This window comes from Buteo buteo, chromosome 1 (assembly GCF_964188355.1).
Source record: "Buteo buteo chromosome 1, bButBut1.hap1.1, whole genome shotgun sequence".
NCBI classification, from domain to species: Eukaryota; Metazoa; Chordata; class Aves; order Accipitriformes; family Accipitridae; genus Buteo; species Buteo buteo.
In genome coordinates, this window is record NC_134171.1 from 1,725,435 (window position 1) to 1,744,326 (window position 18,892).

General features: G+C 42.1%; 1 protein-coding gene across 6 annotated transcripts in view; it reads right to left on the reverse strand.

The window, feature by feature from the left end:
• The window catches only part of EXOC6B (exocyst complex component 6B), a 307,343-nt gene that overhangs the window by 241,802 nt on the left and 46,649 nt on the right, over positions 1-18,892 (reverse strand). For all 6 annotated transcript variants that reach the window (XM_075042264.1, XM_075042035.1, XM_075042433.1 and 3 more), the window contains exons 2-5: positions 11,956-12,121; positions 5,151-5,198; positions 2,896-2,986; positions 2,743-2,788 (exon numbers count right to left, since the gene is read on the reverse strand). In XM_075042264.1, coding sequence (XP_074898365.1) covers positions 2,743-2,788; positions 2,896-2,986; positions 5,151-5,198; positions 11,956-12,121 — 351 coding nt within the window. The remainder of the gene's footprint in view (positions 1-2,742; positions 2,789-2,895; positions 2,987-5,150; positions 5,199-11,955; positions 12,122-18,892) is intronic.

Sequence of the window (18,892 nt, forward strand, 5' to 3'; positions counted from 1 at the left end):
ACCTGCCACTTACACCTTGAATTTTTGGGGGAGAAAAAATGTTTAGTCATAAGAAACATATTAGCACCACTGAAAAAAAAAAAAAAAAAAAACAACCAAACCTGACACTCATATCCCCATTCAAAATAATTCTTGCCTGAACTCCAGGCAGGTCCACAGGGGAGTTATTTTAACCAGAAGTGGCCTGTCCTGTTCCCAACACCAGAAGTCAAACAGATTAACCCCATAACCCGGCCAGTGTTTACACTACGGTAAGGTATGAAAAACTATTTGCAATAAAATGCAAACCTCTCTGGAGAGAAACTTGGGAGTGCACGGAAAGCCAGAAATTAAACCACAGGAATAAACACACATTGGGGGGTTTGTTATATTTCAGGGCATTGTTTGTTGAACGAGGAGCAGCGAAAAGGTGGCTGGGGGGGACAGCACGCGGTCACTGATGGGGTCCATGGCTGCCTGCCGAAAACAGAGTCCAAAAGACGTGGGGGCAGAGGAAAGCTCAACGCTGTTCTTGCGTGAGACGTGTAGCGATTCCTGCTGCCAAAGTACTGCCACCTCAGCCCAGATTGCATCCCTTATGCTAATGCCTATTATCAGCCAGCCAGAAGGGCCACGTTGTTGCCCAGCTCTGTACCCCCAGGACCAGGGCACCAGTGAAACGGGAGCGCTTGTCGAATGGGGGAAACAGCAGTTTGATAAAACAGAGTCAGAGCTGGCTTTTGTTGTTTGGTTTTTTTCTGGAAGTACTCAGGCCCTGCTCTGGTGCGTACAGCTCTACAGCGGCTTCTCGGCTACAAGCAGGACGAAGCACTCTCATTTCTTACTGCTTGGAGACCATATGGATAGGACAAGTGACTCGGGGGTGAAAAAAAGACTGATCCCTCCAGAGCTCTGCAGAACCAGGAGGGATCTCTGGAGGCAGAGATTTTTTTCTTCTCATCGCTTTCCAACAAGCAGCCACATGTGTCCCAGCCATCGGAGAAAAATCTTTCTGTCCCTTCCTTAAATTCTGGACAACAGCAGATGAAACGTTTCTCTCCATCTCTGCTCTCTGCTGGTTGCACAGTCACTCGTCCTGGTTTGGACCATGAGTTCCCCATCTCCAGCTCCAGTTAACAGACACAGATTCTGCATTTGGCAAACACCTGCGTTCAGTTTATAAACATCACGCAGCAAACAGCACATAACTCATTTTGTCTACCTTGGGACAGTTGAGTTTATTCACCCCGAATGCAAAACCTATTACTCCTCTGAGATTGTGTACTCAAAACCCGAGACTCACACTAGTAACCAACCCCCTTGCTGGCTATCATGAAATGATATATAAGTGAGAACGGGTGCAGACACAAAAATATTTAATATGTTGTGCTGCGTTTGGTGAATGAAGCCATCAAATCCAGACAAAGAAAGAAGGAGGGGGGGAAAGAAAAAAGCCAAGGGTTCGGATTTTCCTTAAATGTGGCTTTCAACTTCTATTTGTTTCAAAATGAACCAATCCAAAGGGGGGGGGGGGGGGGGGGAAGATGCAATTCTTAGAAGCAGACCCTGGAAACACTATCCAGAGTGAGGGAATCGAGCGGCATGTGGATTCCCTTCAAAAGTTCACAACGCTGTGATCAGCTCCAGCTCCCCCACCCCACATCTGTCAACGGATAAGCCCCTTGCTGTTCCTACAAACAGACTAAAACCAGTTGGACAAACTAGACACTGCCCTATTCTGTACCAAGCCATTCTGAGAAAGAGAGCGAGTGCTTTGTGAACAGCTAAATAAGCTCCCTATAACTCCTCCGGCCAGCCCAACTTTCAGGAGTAATGCCTATCTGTTTACCCAAGGCTTCTGGGTCCAAGGACCACAGAGATCAGCGGAGGCAGGAGGGGAAGTGTAAAAATACGCCCATCCAATTAGTTATCGCCTTGTTTGAAACATCTGGTTTCTTCTGTATTGTTTCTATGATGGATGGCAGGCACAAACCAGGCATCGGATCTGATCGCTCTCCCTGCGTGGCATTCAGCTGGAGCCTGCCGCGTTTTCAGTTGACCTCCTTCCAGCAGCTGCTCTTTGCCCAATTTGCCACCCCCAGGGCTACAACGCGCCTCCAAAGTCCCATGCTGCTTAAACAAACCGTCCCCCAGGATCCCAGCCATGCAAATATCCCGGACCATGGTTTCATCCTTCAGCATCAGAACAGATGCAGGGTGAGAAAAATCCTGGATTTACAGCTCATGATTTCTGAGTCACAAAGTCCTTTTAGTTCAGCTCACTCTTCTGAACAATTATTTCTACCACGAAATAAGCCGTATGCCTTCTCACCAACTTCTACCATCCTGCACAATATTTCTCACGTGTTTGGTTTCCATTCACATTCATTGGATTCTCTCAGATTATATCAGGTTTTGTATTATGACATTCATAGAATTAAATTTACTTAATAACACATAAGTACCAAGTCATGCATTGATTGTATGCATCACAACAGCGAGCTTCCATCAAAAAAAGAGTGAACATCCACCTTAATTAAAAAGCCTAACTCAAAACAAAATTAGAGCCACTACAATCCTGGTTCTAGGCTGTACCACAGGAGGCTGAGCAGGACTGTGAAGACACCAGCCAGAAATCAGATAAGTTAATTTGGAAAGGCTGATTTTGAAGTCCTAAGTTTTGAGAACCTCTTTAATTTATCTGGCACCAAACAGGTGCTTTTCAACTCTTCCAATACAAACACCAGACTATACAAAATTTACCTTTTAGATTTCATTTGCTCTCGCAGTTTGCTGTACATCTCCAGGACTGGAAAGAGAAGGAAAAACACAAGCATTGAGACACAAGCACAAAGCAAAGAGATGCGAATTAAAATAAACAGCTATACAGATAAAGAGCAATTTCAGATTCCTCACCAGGAAGACACAGTGTTAGCTTATCAACCGTCGCTGAAATATTTCTCTGTTGTAAACGGCATTGCTTCAGCTCTTCCATTGCTATTATCAACTTTGGAAAGGAAAAAAAAAAGTTTCACTAAGAACAGTAAACAGACGGAGTAGAGAGGATATAAACTGCTTTGCACTTGTCACAACCATCCAAACAGTAGGTTGACAACAAAGCCTACTCTGATAACCGGAGAGCTCACCAAGCACTGCAGAGCGTTGCTGAAGCAGGGAGGACAAGCAGCCTTGGGTTGTTTAATCGAGTAGCAGAAGCATTCCCTAAGCCTACTTTCAAGTAAGCAAGCAGCAAAACCAAAGCCATCAAAATACCAGCCCTGTAGCACGTCCTGTGAATTCCAAAAATTATTTCCCCTTCCTATTTTATTCATCTTTTCCCTACTCCCTCTCCAAGCTTTTCTTTTTCTAGTTCTTCTCAAAGACAGGATGTGGCCGCTCGCTCCCAGGGGGATTCTTACCATCACAAACTAACAAGGGATTTTTAAATGCTCAGTCTCCAACAGAAAAAAACCTGTGCATCTGGACAAGGGCAAAACAAGGATCAGCCATCACATACAAAAGAAAACTCCTTAGTTTCTTTTTTTCAAAGGGGCAGGTCATGGATTTGTCCTCTAGAGTACCAACTTATCTCCACTGTACCACACTGAGTTTGCAAAGTCCTTTTGAAATCCCAGGCTCTTCTACTCTTGGAGGTGAATCCTCGGTTGAAGGTAACACAGAGGTATGTTTATTTGATTCAGGAGAGAAGCTGCATCACCTTCTCCCCAAAGTGCATTTTTATCTTTAATCTTCATTAGAATAATTGGTCTGACACAGTCCAACATGGGGATTTTCTTGTTTGTTTTTCAAATGCAATGCAGCTGACTGAATTAGTAATGCCTGCGTGTACTCTCAGCAAAATTAAATCTGGGTGTCTGAGAGGGTGGTTAAGAAGGAAAATAGAAAAGGTGCAAAGAGTAGAAGATTTATATGGAATATGGGTAGAGCAATGCAAGAAGGACCGTCCCTGGGAGTTCTCACACATCTCCATCTTAGGCACTTGAAAACCCTCAAGCATCAGTGCCTTCACACATCCTCAGCTCTGAAGTGCCCCCAGTCTGTTAATGTTCCCTCCTGATGAAGGGGCAGAAGAATGAATGTGGTTAGAGGCACACCACATCCAAGACATGCTCAATCACTTCCTTTTTGCCCATGCCTTGATGCCTCTACCCATGCAGCTCAAAAACCACCTTAATTGCTGCTGTACTGCATTGTGAAGCAGGAGCCAGACTCTCCAGCTCATTTCCATAGAATCACAGAATGGTTTGGGTTGGAAAGGACCTTCAAAGACCATCTAGTCCAACCCCCTGCCATGGGCAGGGACATCCTTCACTACATCAGGTTGCTCAAAGTCCCATCCAACCTGACCTCGAACACTTGCAGGGAAGGGGCATCCACAACTTCTGTGGGCAACCTGGTCCAGCATCCCACCACCTTCATCATAAAAAATATCTTCCTTACATCCAAGCTAAATCTACTCTCTTTCAGTTTAAAACCATTATACCTTGTCCTCTCACTACAGGCCCTGGTAAAAAGTCTCTCTCTGTCGTTCTTATAAGCCCTCTCTATATACTGAAAGGCCGCAATAAGGTCTCCCCGGAGCCTTCTCTTCTCCAGGCTAAACAACCTCAACTCTCTCAGCCATGTCCTCAAGCCCTCTGATCATCTTCATGGCCTCCTCTGGACCCACTCCAAGAGGTCCATGTCTTTCCTGTGCTGAGGACCCCAGAGCTGGACGCAGTACTGCAGGTGGGATCTCACCAGAGCGGAGCAGAGGGGCAGAATCCCCTCTGCGACCTGCTGGTCAGGCTTCTTCTGATGCAGTATTGTTATGAATGATCCCATTCACACCACTCAGGGCTGCAGGAGCAAGACCACAACTTGATTATTGTTGCTTCAAGTCCCTCCTGCTTCCCAGGTTTTGCCTTCCACTAGACTTCAATCCACAAGCAGTAAAAAAGAAAAATCACTTCCCAACACTCTCACACAACTCATCTTTCATGCAGAAAAGCAAAATACAGGAAATAGAATCAATGCACATTTTAATACCAATGCCATGTACGTTATCAGTTAATGCTGAGCAGTTATTGACAGACTAATTTCCCACTAGTGAGCACAGCCAAGTAATTGAAAAGCAGAAAAAGGATAGAATGAATGAATGTATCGCTTACTTCTTTTCCTTCATTCTGCAGCTTTCGGTTGGTGTCCGTCACTTGATTCTGCAGGGATATTGAGGAAAAAAGAGAAAGCACATCTACATGTAAATCAGGACAACATTTTTCACAAAAAAGAAATCGTACATAAACACCATCACTTTTTACACAATTTTCTCTTGCATGGCACAAAACTGTTTATTAGCTGATTTAATAGTCATCACCATTCTGGCACACGGGATGCCAACAGCCACACAGCAAACACCAAGGATTTTCTTCCCTACTACTACGGAAAAGTAAAAGGCAACAGGATTTAACACTGTTGTATGGCAGCCTCAAAATGCTGCAGTCTTAATGGATCAAATTTTGTAGCAGATGCTCACGTGGATTCTCATGTTAAAAGCTATTTTACCTGAGTGGTAGAAGAACTGAATTTCCCCTCCCCAACACTAAATAGATTACAATTAGGTTTTAACGCCTTAATATCACAGCAAGAAAAGAACTCTTCAATGTGGGCTTTACCTATAAAGTTCAAATATTTTCTTTTAGATCTTCAGATGCATCTCCCACTGGATCCCTCCTCCTGGCTGGTATAAAAAGGTATTTTTATATACCTGGTATAAAAAAGGTACGTATTTTCTTTACTAAACCACCTTTCTGTATTATCCTATCAAGCTAGGGCTCACAGTTCAATAATTTCCCACTTTGCAAACTTGTAGGTTCCCTGGACTAGCAAGATCACAGCAGTTCAGCCCTTTATGGCTCTAGGTATCAGTTTGACTCAGTAAAGATACACATGAGAACAAGGCTGATTTTTAGACTCATCAGGATAGAAAATAAGCAGCTTACACATTATTTAGACAAGTAGAAAGATGACTTTGGGAATTCTCCTGAATACTCATTCAAGTTCTGACAGGAGAAAGTTTGTAAATAGAGATACCATCTTCTACAGACCAGCTGGGATAGCCGAAAAAAAATTACACAAACTTTCAAGTAAACATGCCCAGCTTCAGGTCTTTAGCAAAAGCAGCCAATTTTAAAAGTAAATACCAGCAGAGAAGGACTGCTCAGAGTTCAGGTGCCTCGCGTCAGTCTGAGACTAACATGCCATAAAACTACTTTTTTTTCCATAGAATACTCTTTTCACAGCTACTAAAGTTGTAAATATTCATTTCCAGGCTCGTCTCTGTAAGATGTCTCAGAGGTTTCTAGTTTTACTCAGGCTTACGGTACAGTGGAAGCTGCTGCTGGATTTCAGCCGGCATCATCAAATTTTATGAACTAGTTCCTGTGTGTTTTCAGGAGTCCTGTTCATCCTACAGGCAAAATCAGTAACAGAGCATGGACAACAGCATGAGCTGTGACTCGGAGCTCTCAAAGTACATTCAGGAGCATAAGATCATATTAACCAACTTAAGATCTTTGTTTCCTGACACTTTTCAACAATTGCAGAAACAAGCTGAATTTTTAATGAATTTATCACTAGTGAAGGAACTTCATTTGATGCTCTCCAATTATCCAACAGAACGTGGATGGTTCACGGAGCAGCAACAATAGCAGAGCAAAGCAGGACAAGCTTCAAGGTAGATTCAGAAGATAACAGCTATCTCTTTCCTTTTTGAGCTCACCACGAGGCAACCAGTTCAGGTAGGAGGGGAGCTTTGTATTAATATATATAAAATTGATTCAGGATCCAATTTGTTTCCTACTGACTACTGAAAGATACTGGGCAACAATGATTTTCCACACTGGTCCAAATTTTAACAGCAGGTCTCACATTGAGAGGTTGGTGTTGCTTCAACGAGCAGAGCCATCCAGCCTCACAGGCTTCCTTTTGTTTTAATGCTGGCCATGCTGGTTTTTAAGCTTACGGCGATGCAAGAAGAGGAGTCATCCCATGATCTCCCCACACACAATTTCTCTACGGCATCTGCATCACATTGCTCCCCCTTCTGCAGTAGCTTCAGCTCTCCTGGCTGCTTGCCCTGTGCAAAAACTGCTCATTTCCTTTATGATGTATTGAGATTTTACGAGCAGGAGCACAGCATCTCTTCCAAAGATTATTTTATTTGCTTATATCCTGAAAATCCCACCAGGAAAAAGGAATCCATGTAGGGTAATTTAAAACTGCTCCTAAAATAATGCCAAGGCTGTACTAGTCTTCTATTAAAATTACATATCAATCCTGGCTAAAGCAAAAAAGTAAGAATACATTCTGCCCTTGCACACTACAAGTTTTCAGGGGCCGGGGAGTTGTGTTTTGTTTTGTTCTTAAGGTCTACATCCATACATTGAAAAAAATAGCTGATTATTTATATAGACTCTCTGTAGACACGTTGAAGCTTTTCAGACGAGGAGATTTTATAATCTAAGACAGACGCACAGCAAGGGGGGACAGACAACAGGTGGGCACATGTGAAGAACGAGACGATGGGATCACACAAGGGGCTTACAGGATGCTCAAGTCGTTAGTTCATTCATCTATATACGGAACATGTGGTATGGAGCAGTGCTTTGGGTTTGGGGGTTTTAAACATCACACTGCTAGCATTTAGAGAGTGTCAGAGTGATGAGAGAGAGGAGCAAAGGGCGCTGGAGAGGAATCCTGGGAATGGACCCAAAGGGCACCACCGTGACCCCGCGCAGCTCTGCTGACTCCATCCCTTCGTCCAACACCCACCTACCGCTGATTTACACCCTCCCTAAGAAAGGGAGGGTGACTGTGGAGCCATCCTTCAAGTCAGCAACTTAGGAACTTCCCAAACCGGAGGGTGCACCCAAAGTCTGGGTTCATTACCCACCACCGCAGCTGTTTTCTCTCCGTTACCCTAACCCCCACAGGAATCCGCTGTACGGCTGCTGCACTTTTAGGTCATCGCCGCATCCTGGGGCAGCGAGATCCCCTGCGTGGTTTCGCACGGGTGAAGGTGAGCTTCCCCTCGCTCTAAGCCAGTTGCCTCAGTCTAATTAGATCTGCCTTAATCTGAATGCACTAAGCAATAAAAATTGCTTCCCATTCATTTTGTGTCCCCATCCCCCCCCCACTCATAACTTCACAGATCTTATGACTGCGTGCGGCAGTACTGTGCATGTTGGTGGAAAGGATTAGAACCGCAAATGTCTTTTCAGAGAAAATTTTCAGAGAAAATTTTTATTAATTGCTGTTCAACAGTGGCAGGTGTGAAGTGCTAAATTTGGCCAGAGATAATTAGCCACACAAAAGAAGGCAACAAACGACTCTACAGTAGCTCTTTGAAAATGGACCTGGTGATCACAGTACATCAAACTGAAGAACTATGCTGTTGCTAAGAAAGCAAGCATCACACGAGTACGCATGAACGAAATAACCCTTCTACACCATTTCACTGGTGACTGATTGCCTGCCCCAGCTTAGAAACTATGCTTATCACAAAAACAAAACAACAACAAAAAAAAAAACCAAAAAAACAAAAACACAAAAAACAAAACCCAACACCCAACCCCATCAGTAGGAAGGACTTCAGAGTAGAAAAGTAAAAACAGTGAGGTGACTAGAAAGCACAACCCTCTAGGATGGATTGGGGCTACCTATCTTACAGAGGACAAGACCAGAAAAGAACATTCCTACGATCTCCAACCTGTAGAAGACTGCTGCAAAAACAGGAAGGAATAATCTCTCTTTTGTGCCTGACAGGTCAAAAAGTAGACCTAAAAAAGACTTTTCAACCATGTAACCTGAGTTTCCTAGAGAAGGAAGGACAGCAGTACCTGGGGGAGGGCTAACATTAGAAGAGGTTAGATAAAAATCCGTCAGGAATGACACTGCTGAAGAACTTGCTTAAGAAGAGAAAGATGGACTAGGTGATTACTTGTGGTTGCCAGCAGCCCTGTAACTCTGTGATCCTTTCCCCTTCGTGCCTCGAGTCGTGTTTTCCAAGTTAAACCATCTTAATGTATAATCTATCTTTGACCTTTTAATTTCTACTGGAACCTTTATGAGATGGAACAGTCAGACTGGTACATGGTTTCCAAGACCCAGGAGTACCATGCATTTATAAGTTCGAAAACAGGTCAACACCACACTGCTCACTTCCTAATGAGGAAGAATGTTGGTGCAGTACAAGATATGAAAATGTTGAAGATGTATAACAAAAAAAAAAAAAAAAACACCACAAAACAACATGATTTTCCTCGGAAACCATCTAAGAAATTAAAAGTAAAGAGAATTGCCATAGTGAAGCTACATAGTTAAAAAAAAAAGGAATAAGCAAATGCAAAAAAGTTTCGGTTTAAAAAATGCTATGGTTTAAATATCATCCAAATTAAGGAGATGCCTTTTTGAAAACGCATCCCAGGTATTTTCAATTAACTTACTTTTTTATCCATACATAGAGATTATTAATCAATGACCCAGCATCTTTTCAAAACAACACAACATTGCCTAGTTGAGAAATTCATTGCAGAGGAGCTCCTCCGAGAAAAGTTCCCAGTTCAGTGCTAGCCTTTTGCAGGGCACAAAAGCAGGACAGAAAGTTTAGCCACACAGTCCTGATCAGGTTTTAAGTTGACTTCGGGCCACCTGAAATACAGCATTACAGTACAGAGGGAAGACAGCAGCTGTGTTACACATGAATGGGGGAAGATAATGGATCCAGCTCGTATTTAGCCTGTGCACTCTTAAAACAATGAATGCTGATATTTCTGTAAGCGTGATATTATATAAAGTACCCCAAAGCTAAAAGCACACGAGTGAAGATACATACTAGAGATGAAATAGAGAGGGCATTTATTTTATTGCTGGTTGCACGTATGTTCAAAGACCAGCAGTATTGAGAAAAAGACCAAGATCAAATAGAGAATGAATAGCTGGAACAAAACACACTCTCACCACTGGACCCACGGGTGATTCCCTGGGGAAACCCTTACAAAGAGAGTTCAGTATTTCTCAAATAAGCTTCTGTGTATATTTTTCCCATGTGCCGTTTTATAGATCACATAGTAATGGAAATCAAGAGAGATCCTGAGGGTACAGAGATGGACTTCACAGTGCGCCACCAACAAAGTAGCTGTTTGTAGAATGGGAAACAGCAACAAGCCTTTGCAAACAAACAATGTGGAATTCTTGGCTAGAAACAATAGCTTTTAAAAAAAAAAAAAGAATTCTTTCATGGTATTTCCAATGGCCTCATCCTGCAATCAACTGCTGGATGAATCCTTGCCATGGAAAATGCCATTGTAATAATACAGATGCTGCTTTTGGTGTCAGGACAACCCTCCCTCCCTCCCCCCAAAGGTGTTCCTGTGAGAACACATCCATTTGTGGGATGGACATCTGTGTGTGTAAAGCTAGAAACCTGCTAGGAAACGCCAGAGGTAGCTTTAAATGAGTAAACAAATGTATGAAAAGCAGCAGTCAGCACACTGAAGTTAGAGTTCTTCCCTCTTTTCCAGAAAACTTAACTTTCCAAGATTATTCCCCCCTCCCCTTTATTTATAACTTCATCTTTTCTAATGCCCATTGAACGTCTCCCGCGCTCCTAACCTCCCAGAAAGGTCTTTCTCAACAGGTCAGACTCCACTGAGCCAGGCGGACTTGCTGTGCTGGTCTCTGGAGACAGCCCGCACCTTTTTGGCTGCCACACAACTCAGCCCCATTCACCAAGTGACTGTTCTGGGAGGTTGCTTTTGGGTTTCAAATCAAGGTCACACCTTGTTGCTGCAGCAAGGGATGGCACAGCAGTCTCCCCTGCATCTGTTCTAACTTGTGTAGGAAAATGAGCAAGGTTCTCTGACACCGATTAAGTCACTGCTGTGCTTTTTTATATGCCCCAAAATTGTGGAATACCTATATTTTAAGGCACAGCAGACATCCTTCAACTGCAAGCACACCTGGCCCCTACATGTAGGGATACCCCCAACCTCTAGATCCTTTTTCTGCTCAGAAGCCTGCCTAGTTTCCTTCCTACCGCTTATCCACATTCTGATCCTACAAATGGCTTTTTTCTACATACTACTAAATGCATTTTTTCAAGAAATAGGTAAATTTCACCTTTCTTTCATCTTTCTGCACAGCTTTAAAGGCCACAATACCTGGAAAGCCTATTCCTAGCTGTAACCATTTTACTTTCTCCATTCCTACCTCTAAACATTTTACCTTCTAGTTAAGCCAACCAAACCTGGAGATGTTACTGAAAAAGAATCAAGCTGTGCATTCGTTTACATAGGCTTTCAGTATTTAATGAAATTAGTAGTTATTTTTCACTACTGTTCCTGCTTACAACTTACAATGCTCTGATGTTTGTTTGCTTTTTAAATATTAACATTGCACTTGCCAACACTGGGCAGACACCTCATGACTGCAGAGTCAAATCTTTGCTGCTTTGTCTCAGACACAATGCTACCTGTAATGAGAATTCAATGTCAGATGAGGCACTAGAGTATACGCTGCTACAGCAGATGCACTTCTGACTGTAGAGCTTATTTTTGCTTAAGAAATGGGTATAAGGTATACCAGGAAAAGCCTATTTCCTAATGCAGAATAGGCTTAGCTTTAAGCTTTTTCGTGTTTTTAACGTACCACACTGTTCCAGTTTGCCCAAATAATTGTCAAACTTCAAATGACTAATCTATTGCTACAGGAAGAATGGAGATACTTTTTTTTTTTTTAATTGTATTTTTTAGATAGAAGAGAGATACTCTAGACAAAAGGAGAAAAGGAGACATTCACATGTTTTCACAGAATCCCAGAGTGCTTGAGCTTGGGTCATCTGGTCCAAGCCTCCTGCTCAGGCAGGGCCACCTAGAACAAGCTGCCCAGGACCATGTCTAGACGGCTTTCTCTTACCTTCAGTTTTTGAGCTTCTCCTCTAACTTTCAGCAGCTCTGTGATGGAGTCCACAAAGCCCTGGTAATGGAAGTTGCACATTTTCTCAATCTCACGATCATGGTTTCTGATTCGTGCTTCCAGTTTCTCCATGAAACGACCATGTTCTTCTCCATCATAAACAGACCTAAAAAGAAAATGCAAACGCTGGTCAAGATTCCAGTATCTGTTATTGTCATTACTTCAAGCTTTAGAAAAAACCTCCTGTGATAAAGGGATAGGTCTGTGTTTTATTTGCATACACCAGGCACCAAACTCAGGTTTGAAAAATCTTTCTATTCCAGCCTTTCTTTTTTCTTTTTTCCACCTGTCAAACACCAGCTTGATGCTCCCTCAGAGATCACAACCTGGCCAACCCAGCGCTGAATCATCTGAAACAAAGTTTTCGTGCTCTGTCTTTGAGGTCAGCCATCTCTGATCACTATCTGCTATCATATGCTGTAACGCTGAGCTCTCCTCCTGAACAATTTTCTGGATGTTCTTTGGGTTTCAAAGGTAAAAGCTACAATGGAAAAATATCACCTCTACAGCTGCCAAAATCCATTTCCCTTCCCACCCCCAGTTTTGCCAGCACAGTTAACCCTATTGCTGAAAGGCCAACACAGCTGAAGACTACCCAAACTGATGGGGACACCCCAATCCAAAATACAGCATACACTGTGCAAGTTGCAGGTAATGGGTAATCTTTGGTACAACCAAACAAAAATACTAGTTTTAAATTTAAGGGTGGAAGTTAAAAAAAAAATCTATCCTTCATATTTTCTTAAATTCCACCCAACTGGGAAGAGAAGCTTGAATTGCCACGTTAAAACTTTTTGTTCTGTCCATTACTAAACGCACACTGTCTGGTAATGATGATTATTTCCAACCGTTTTTTAAAGCAGCCTAGAAGGCAATGCTCTCATCCACAGAAAACAGCCGCTGTGCAGAAGCAATAGATCATGACTGCAAAATAAGTGAATGTTACTCTAGAAAGCAGAGGCATCATGTCACACCCTGAAATAGTATGGGATTTTCAGGGGGTTGTTTTCTTGGTTTTTTTTATAGTAAACACAGATATTTTCTACAGGGTGTGGAAATCCCATCCTTAGACATGTCTTTGTGAAGTTTTAGTATTTTGAGGAGAAGTGCTAACTCCTAAACCTGAATTCTCTCCCAGCCCAAAAAAATTAAGTACACAGTGAGCTTTATGGAGTCTGAGTTTGTACTGTGTCAGAAAGTAAGATTAATTATACACTGGACTCCATGAAGCAGCTAGAGATAAAAAGATGGAGAATGTCAGAGCTGTAACAAGCTACAAGAACAAAAAAAAAAAAAAAAAAAAAAAATTACTAATCTCAGCAGTGACAAGCAACACTTCAGAAAGAACCAGAACTAGATGAATCTAACTAGACACATTAAATATTCTGCCCACAGACAGCAATGTGATCCTTCAGTGTGATCTGTGCTCACAAGTCACTTTGGAGAATCCCACCTCTGCAATCCACAAAGGTCTCAAAAGTAATACAAAAAATACCAAAACATTAATAAAACTGGAGGAAATCTATTTAATTACCATTCTTTAAAATCTTCCCTAGCAATTTCAATTACACAGTTTCAGTAAACCATTCTCAAAGGCAAAACAAAAATGCCAAATCTTTATAAGCCTATATAAAACTCAATGTAAAATACCACCATCACCAAGAGTAGAAGTCTTCGAAGGTGACCATATTGCCTTCTTTATTCCAAGGCAGAAGCTGGTTGGTGCTAAAGAGATATAACTTCCTCAAATTATATGAATGCCACCACTAGCATGATACTAGTGGTTTTTCCTTACAGCTTAGCAGAGTTTTGCTGGTGAAATATGAAAGTTGGAGACAGAGTGCCATCTAGTGCTGCACAGGCTCTTTGCAGGGTGTCTCATGAAACTCAACAAGGCACCTCCGGTCTAACGAACTCTTAACTCAAAGATGATAACTCACATACAATAAGAAAATAAAGCTAGAAATTGTGTTTTCACTCAAGTATAAATTGAAAAAAAAAAACCCAACAGTAATTATGGGTGCCAAATAAATGTGTTTCCATTCAAAGGAAAATACCATCACATTTACAGAGGCATCTATCAACGGGGGAGTTAAAAATAAATTCTGAAAATTACTTAAAACTCTAGGCAAAGTTTCCTTTGGAGATGGCTAACCTAAGACATAAAGGTCCAATGTCTAAAACTTTTTCATGATTTTTTTTTTTAGCCAAACTCTAGTGTAAAAAAAAAAGGTGGTGACAGACAGCAATGAAATCCCAGCATCTTAGGGGTCAGCTCTAAGCTTATATTTAAACAAACTCTGTCTCTTCCCTTTGGAGCTCTCCTATTCACCCACAACCCTTCCTCCAGTGCAGAACCAGCATCCTTCACTTCCATTCTCCCTCTAAAACACAAGCAAAGCAAACAGGCAACTGCCAAGCAAGACCCAGACCAAACTGCAACGCATTCCAAAGTTGCAGGATGTCAACTCCAAAGCTACGGGATCTCAAGTTCTTGCTCTGTATTGAACATCATCACAGAAATGGACTGCAGTGACTATGCAGCGACTCTTAGCTCAAAATACAAAACGTAGGGACTCAGTTTGATTGCAAGAAGAACAAATCTCTCCCCTGCAATCACATCAAAACACCCCTCAGGTCCCAAACTCTACCATCGTCACCTTTGGTTCCCTGGCTCTGGTAGAGCTCCAACTTCCTCAGCTGTTTCTTCAGCTGCCCAAGCTACAGCATCACTCTCGGAAAATCATCCTTGTGATCCTATATCCTTGACATATGTGCACCGTTTTCTACCTAGCAATTGCCAGCTTTCTCAAGATCAACTCTGGTACTCACCTGATCCACCCAACTGAACACCTTCATTACAGATTTCTTCCTTTTCAAGATTACCACATCTGGGGCATTACACTTCCCACTTCTTGCCTACCAAACCTTCGGGACACCCACTGCCTTGCTCTGGATCTACAGGTCCCTCCAGCTGCTCCCTTCTACCTCATTTCTTCTGCATATACCCTCTACTTCTAGTAACATCTCTCCTAGTTCAAACACTAATTATAGCCTGATCTGGATCTTCAGTTAACTGTCCTGAAGTGACTAGTAATTCAGAAGACATTAGAAGGAGACGCACAAAAAAATTTCTAGGAAGAAAAAAATCTTACATGTATACCCACTAATAATCACAACAGCACACAATGCAAAAATAAAGTAAGAAAAACAAAAATAAAAATGAGATTTGCTTTGGGCTGTTCATTCCCTTGGTTGTAAAAAACAAAGCGTTGTGACAATGCTACAGAAAATGATCCTTGAGGCTTTTTTTTTCCCTTTGCTATAAAAAATTGCTAGTCAGATAGCTTTAGTATAAGCCTCCCCCAGAAAAAGCCTTTCGATTAAAAAAGTCTGAGAAAGAGAGGTCTGTCCCACATGCACTTATCTTGTAACTCTGGAGAAGGCTGTAATTCTGCGATTGAAGACTAAGCTCAGTGACAGATCTGTCTGGTTTACATTTCTAAAGTACACTCACTAAACAAAACCATTTAGGATGACTTTAAAAAGTTCTTGGATTGTATTGTTAAGTTTCACAATTTCTGCATTCATTAAAAAAAATCCACTTCACTTTTTTCCAAAAGGTCAACTGGAAAAATCTTTCCAGGAAAGTCATAACAGGCAAACGCATCAGGAGTTCCCATCTGCAGCCTTGCGTTATTGCAAAGTTTATCCCCCAAAACAGGGGCAACCAAACCTGGCCCACACCAAGAGGCCAAACCAGTAATAAGGGGGATGCCACAGACACGGACTTGTGGCACAGCTGGATGTTCAGGTGCCTTTTCAATTTTCCAAGCAGCAGAAAGCAAGTGGCAGCTCACACAAAAGCACGACATGTTGACGGTGAATCTTTCACACCTTCATCCTTCCCCCGCATCCCAGAACCTCACTCCATTCTGCCTATACTCAACCCCCATGTTGCACTGGATGCTCTACCACATTCTCGATCACTTCATCACCCACAAGAGCAAAAATTGTGGAAAGAGCAGAGGTTTGGGGAATACAACACAAGAGAAGACTGAAAGAGACAACAAGCTCAGCTACGAATCTCCTTAAAACGTGGTCAGAGGCAGGACATCTTGGGTCCTGCCACCAAGCACCAACACAACCTACTTTCTCTCCAGCCATGCTTTAGACACTTCATCTGGCTGTTCGCAGGCTGGCAAGTCCTACACCAGACACCATATGCACACTGAAAAAATGCCAGAGAAGCCTAAAATTATTGCACATGTATGAATTAATGCTAGAAAATATTTAGGAACTAGCTTTGCAGGTCCTTCCTACGTCTCATGCTCAACTGGTTAACGAGAGGGCTTCAGGCAGTCTCGGAGAAGGCCAAGCCACGAGGCTGACCCTGCAAGTTCATTCCCAACAAGAGCTGCCTGCAGGATGGGGACTCAGAAGTAACCTAAATAAATTCAGCTGAAAGTACAGAGGAGGGAAATCTCTAGGGGCGAAATAAAAGAGATCTGGAACAATGCAAGGAGGACATTCTGGGGACAGTGGAACAGAAGTGACTTGCTTTTGTTTTCAATTAATAAGTGGAACAAATTCCTGAGTCTGTTGTGGACTTCAATTTTATTTTATTTTTTTCCCCTTTAAACTTCTGTAGTGGTTTTAATCCCTTAGAAACATTTTCTTCTCATTAAGCTACATAAAAGCATTAGCAGTTTGTTTAATCTTATTCTAACTTTTGTAATAAACAAATTAACTACTGAGCAATGCAAAAAAAAAAAAAAAAATCGAGTGCTGCAACAGCTCCATGGAAAAAAGGTCAAAGAAAGTTTGCAAGACTAATACCTGTTTAATATCTAACTGTCAGAGTTCACAGCTTCAAGCCTTGTGCTTCACAAAGTTTGCCCATGTACTGACACATCCAAAGACACTCCACTTACTTGGTGTATTATATCTGAAATTATCTCAGTGGAATAACAAGTGTAGAATTTGTTGCTTGTTTTCATTCTGATAATTAAACAGAATTTAAGTCCACTCTGTTTTGCCTTATCACCCACATAGGTTTACATTTACATCATGAACACAGAGAAAAAAGCTTTTTTTTCCTTTTTGGAGAAGCATAAAGTGTTTAATCATAAATATTTTTCATTCTTGTAGTTTCGAAAGCATTCCCACATGAACTTTTCCTACTTAGACCCACTTATCTTGCATACACCACCACCATATTTTCAGTTTACAACAGAAATCATTCCAATCACTAAAATTCCGCAAAGTATGAGCAATATCCCATTATCACAAGATCCTGGAGTAGAAAACAAAGCAGTTTCTAAAGACCACCACTATACTTTATTATTTGGCAGGATAACCCTGGCTTCATAGCTGGGAACACCTTGATTTCAGCAAGGTCCTGGCGTGACCCCGGTGGGTATTCTCACAAGCACTCCAGGAGGAACGCTGCACAGAAAATTACCATAAACCACATGCATATGCTTCTCAAAAACCATCCTAAAAACGAAGTTGCTTGTCAATGACTGGCCTCAACCAGAAGGAGCTTTTCAACAGGGCTTCTACATGCATTTGTTCTGGGCCTGGTTTTCTTCAGCGGTTTTATTAGCAAATTGGAAAATATAATGCAAACTGTACTTTCGAAATATGTTGGTAACACCAAAGTGAAGGGAGTCACAAGCCTTCTGGAAAGCAGCAGCCAAAGACCTCGAGAAACTGGAAGTGTTTCCAGAAGTCAAGAAGGATGAAGGTCAATAAAGGCAAGCATGTGGTAGTGGTCCAAGAAAAGGTCAAAATCAGCAGCACAAGTACAACGGAATCAGAGGGGAGGCAGGAGAGACCACAAACTCCACATTAGCCACTTGCCATGGCACCTTATTTATTGGCCTGTGAAGAGCCAAAGGAATTGGGTTTAGAGTTGAAGAAAAAGAGCTGGTGAGGACACAGGGAGCTCAGAGCCATGGAAGAAGCCCTCTGCTATGTTAAAGAGGGAGGAAGGTGAGGAATTCTGCAGAGCTGTTATGGGAAGGATGAGAACGGATTGATTTGCAAAGTACTAGGGTAGATTTTCTGATGACATGCGACTGAAGATAGTCAAAGCCCTGAAAGAAAGCACGCTGGGACACTGGAAACCCCAATCAGAGTTTAGAAATAAGTTGAAGAGACGTTTGTTCAGGGATAGAGAGAGGATTTGATGCTGCCTCGGGGGGAACAGACTGCAGGACCTCAGACTCTCAGGCAGTACCACCACTCTGGGGTGGCAGAGCAGTTCAGCAACAGTTAAAACACTGTCTGCTTTTTATTTATTTATTTATTTAAAACCAGTCGAACAACTAGAAATTTACACAACCTCAGCTCTTATCCCTATTCCACATCAAACTGCCAGAGACCAGAGCAGAGCACAGACAGGAGCATCAGTCCAACCTCACACCTCCCACATCCAACACAAGAGAGCCGTTTCAGCCCCACCAGAAAAATACACTATGAACTGTAGACTACTAACAGAATACAGCCAAGCAGATTGAGAAAAAGCCAAATTCAAACATGATTAATCATGAAGAGGCACCTGCCACAGCAGTGCCCTGGAAGCCACCACTGCAAGCAACAGGCAGCATGTGGGTATATCATCATGAAAATAGAAGAAAAAGCATTGTGTGAAAGCAAAGTAGGAATATTATTAATATGCAAAATCCTTGTCTTTTGGAAAGTATCTTTTATATTATGGGCTTTATCAGCACCACACCATACATAATCTCTAGTCACACCTGAGCCCAGATATTGCATTTGCAGAACAAAAGACTCTACAAGTCCTGATATCAGCGTAGTGACAAAACTTAAGAGACCAGAATACCAGGACAAGGCGAGAGGCACAAACCAC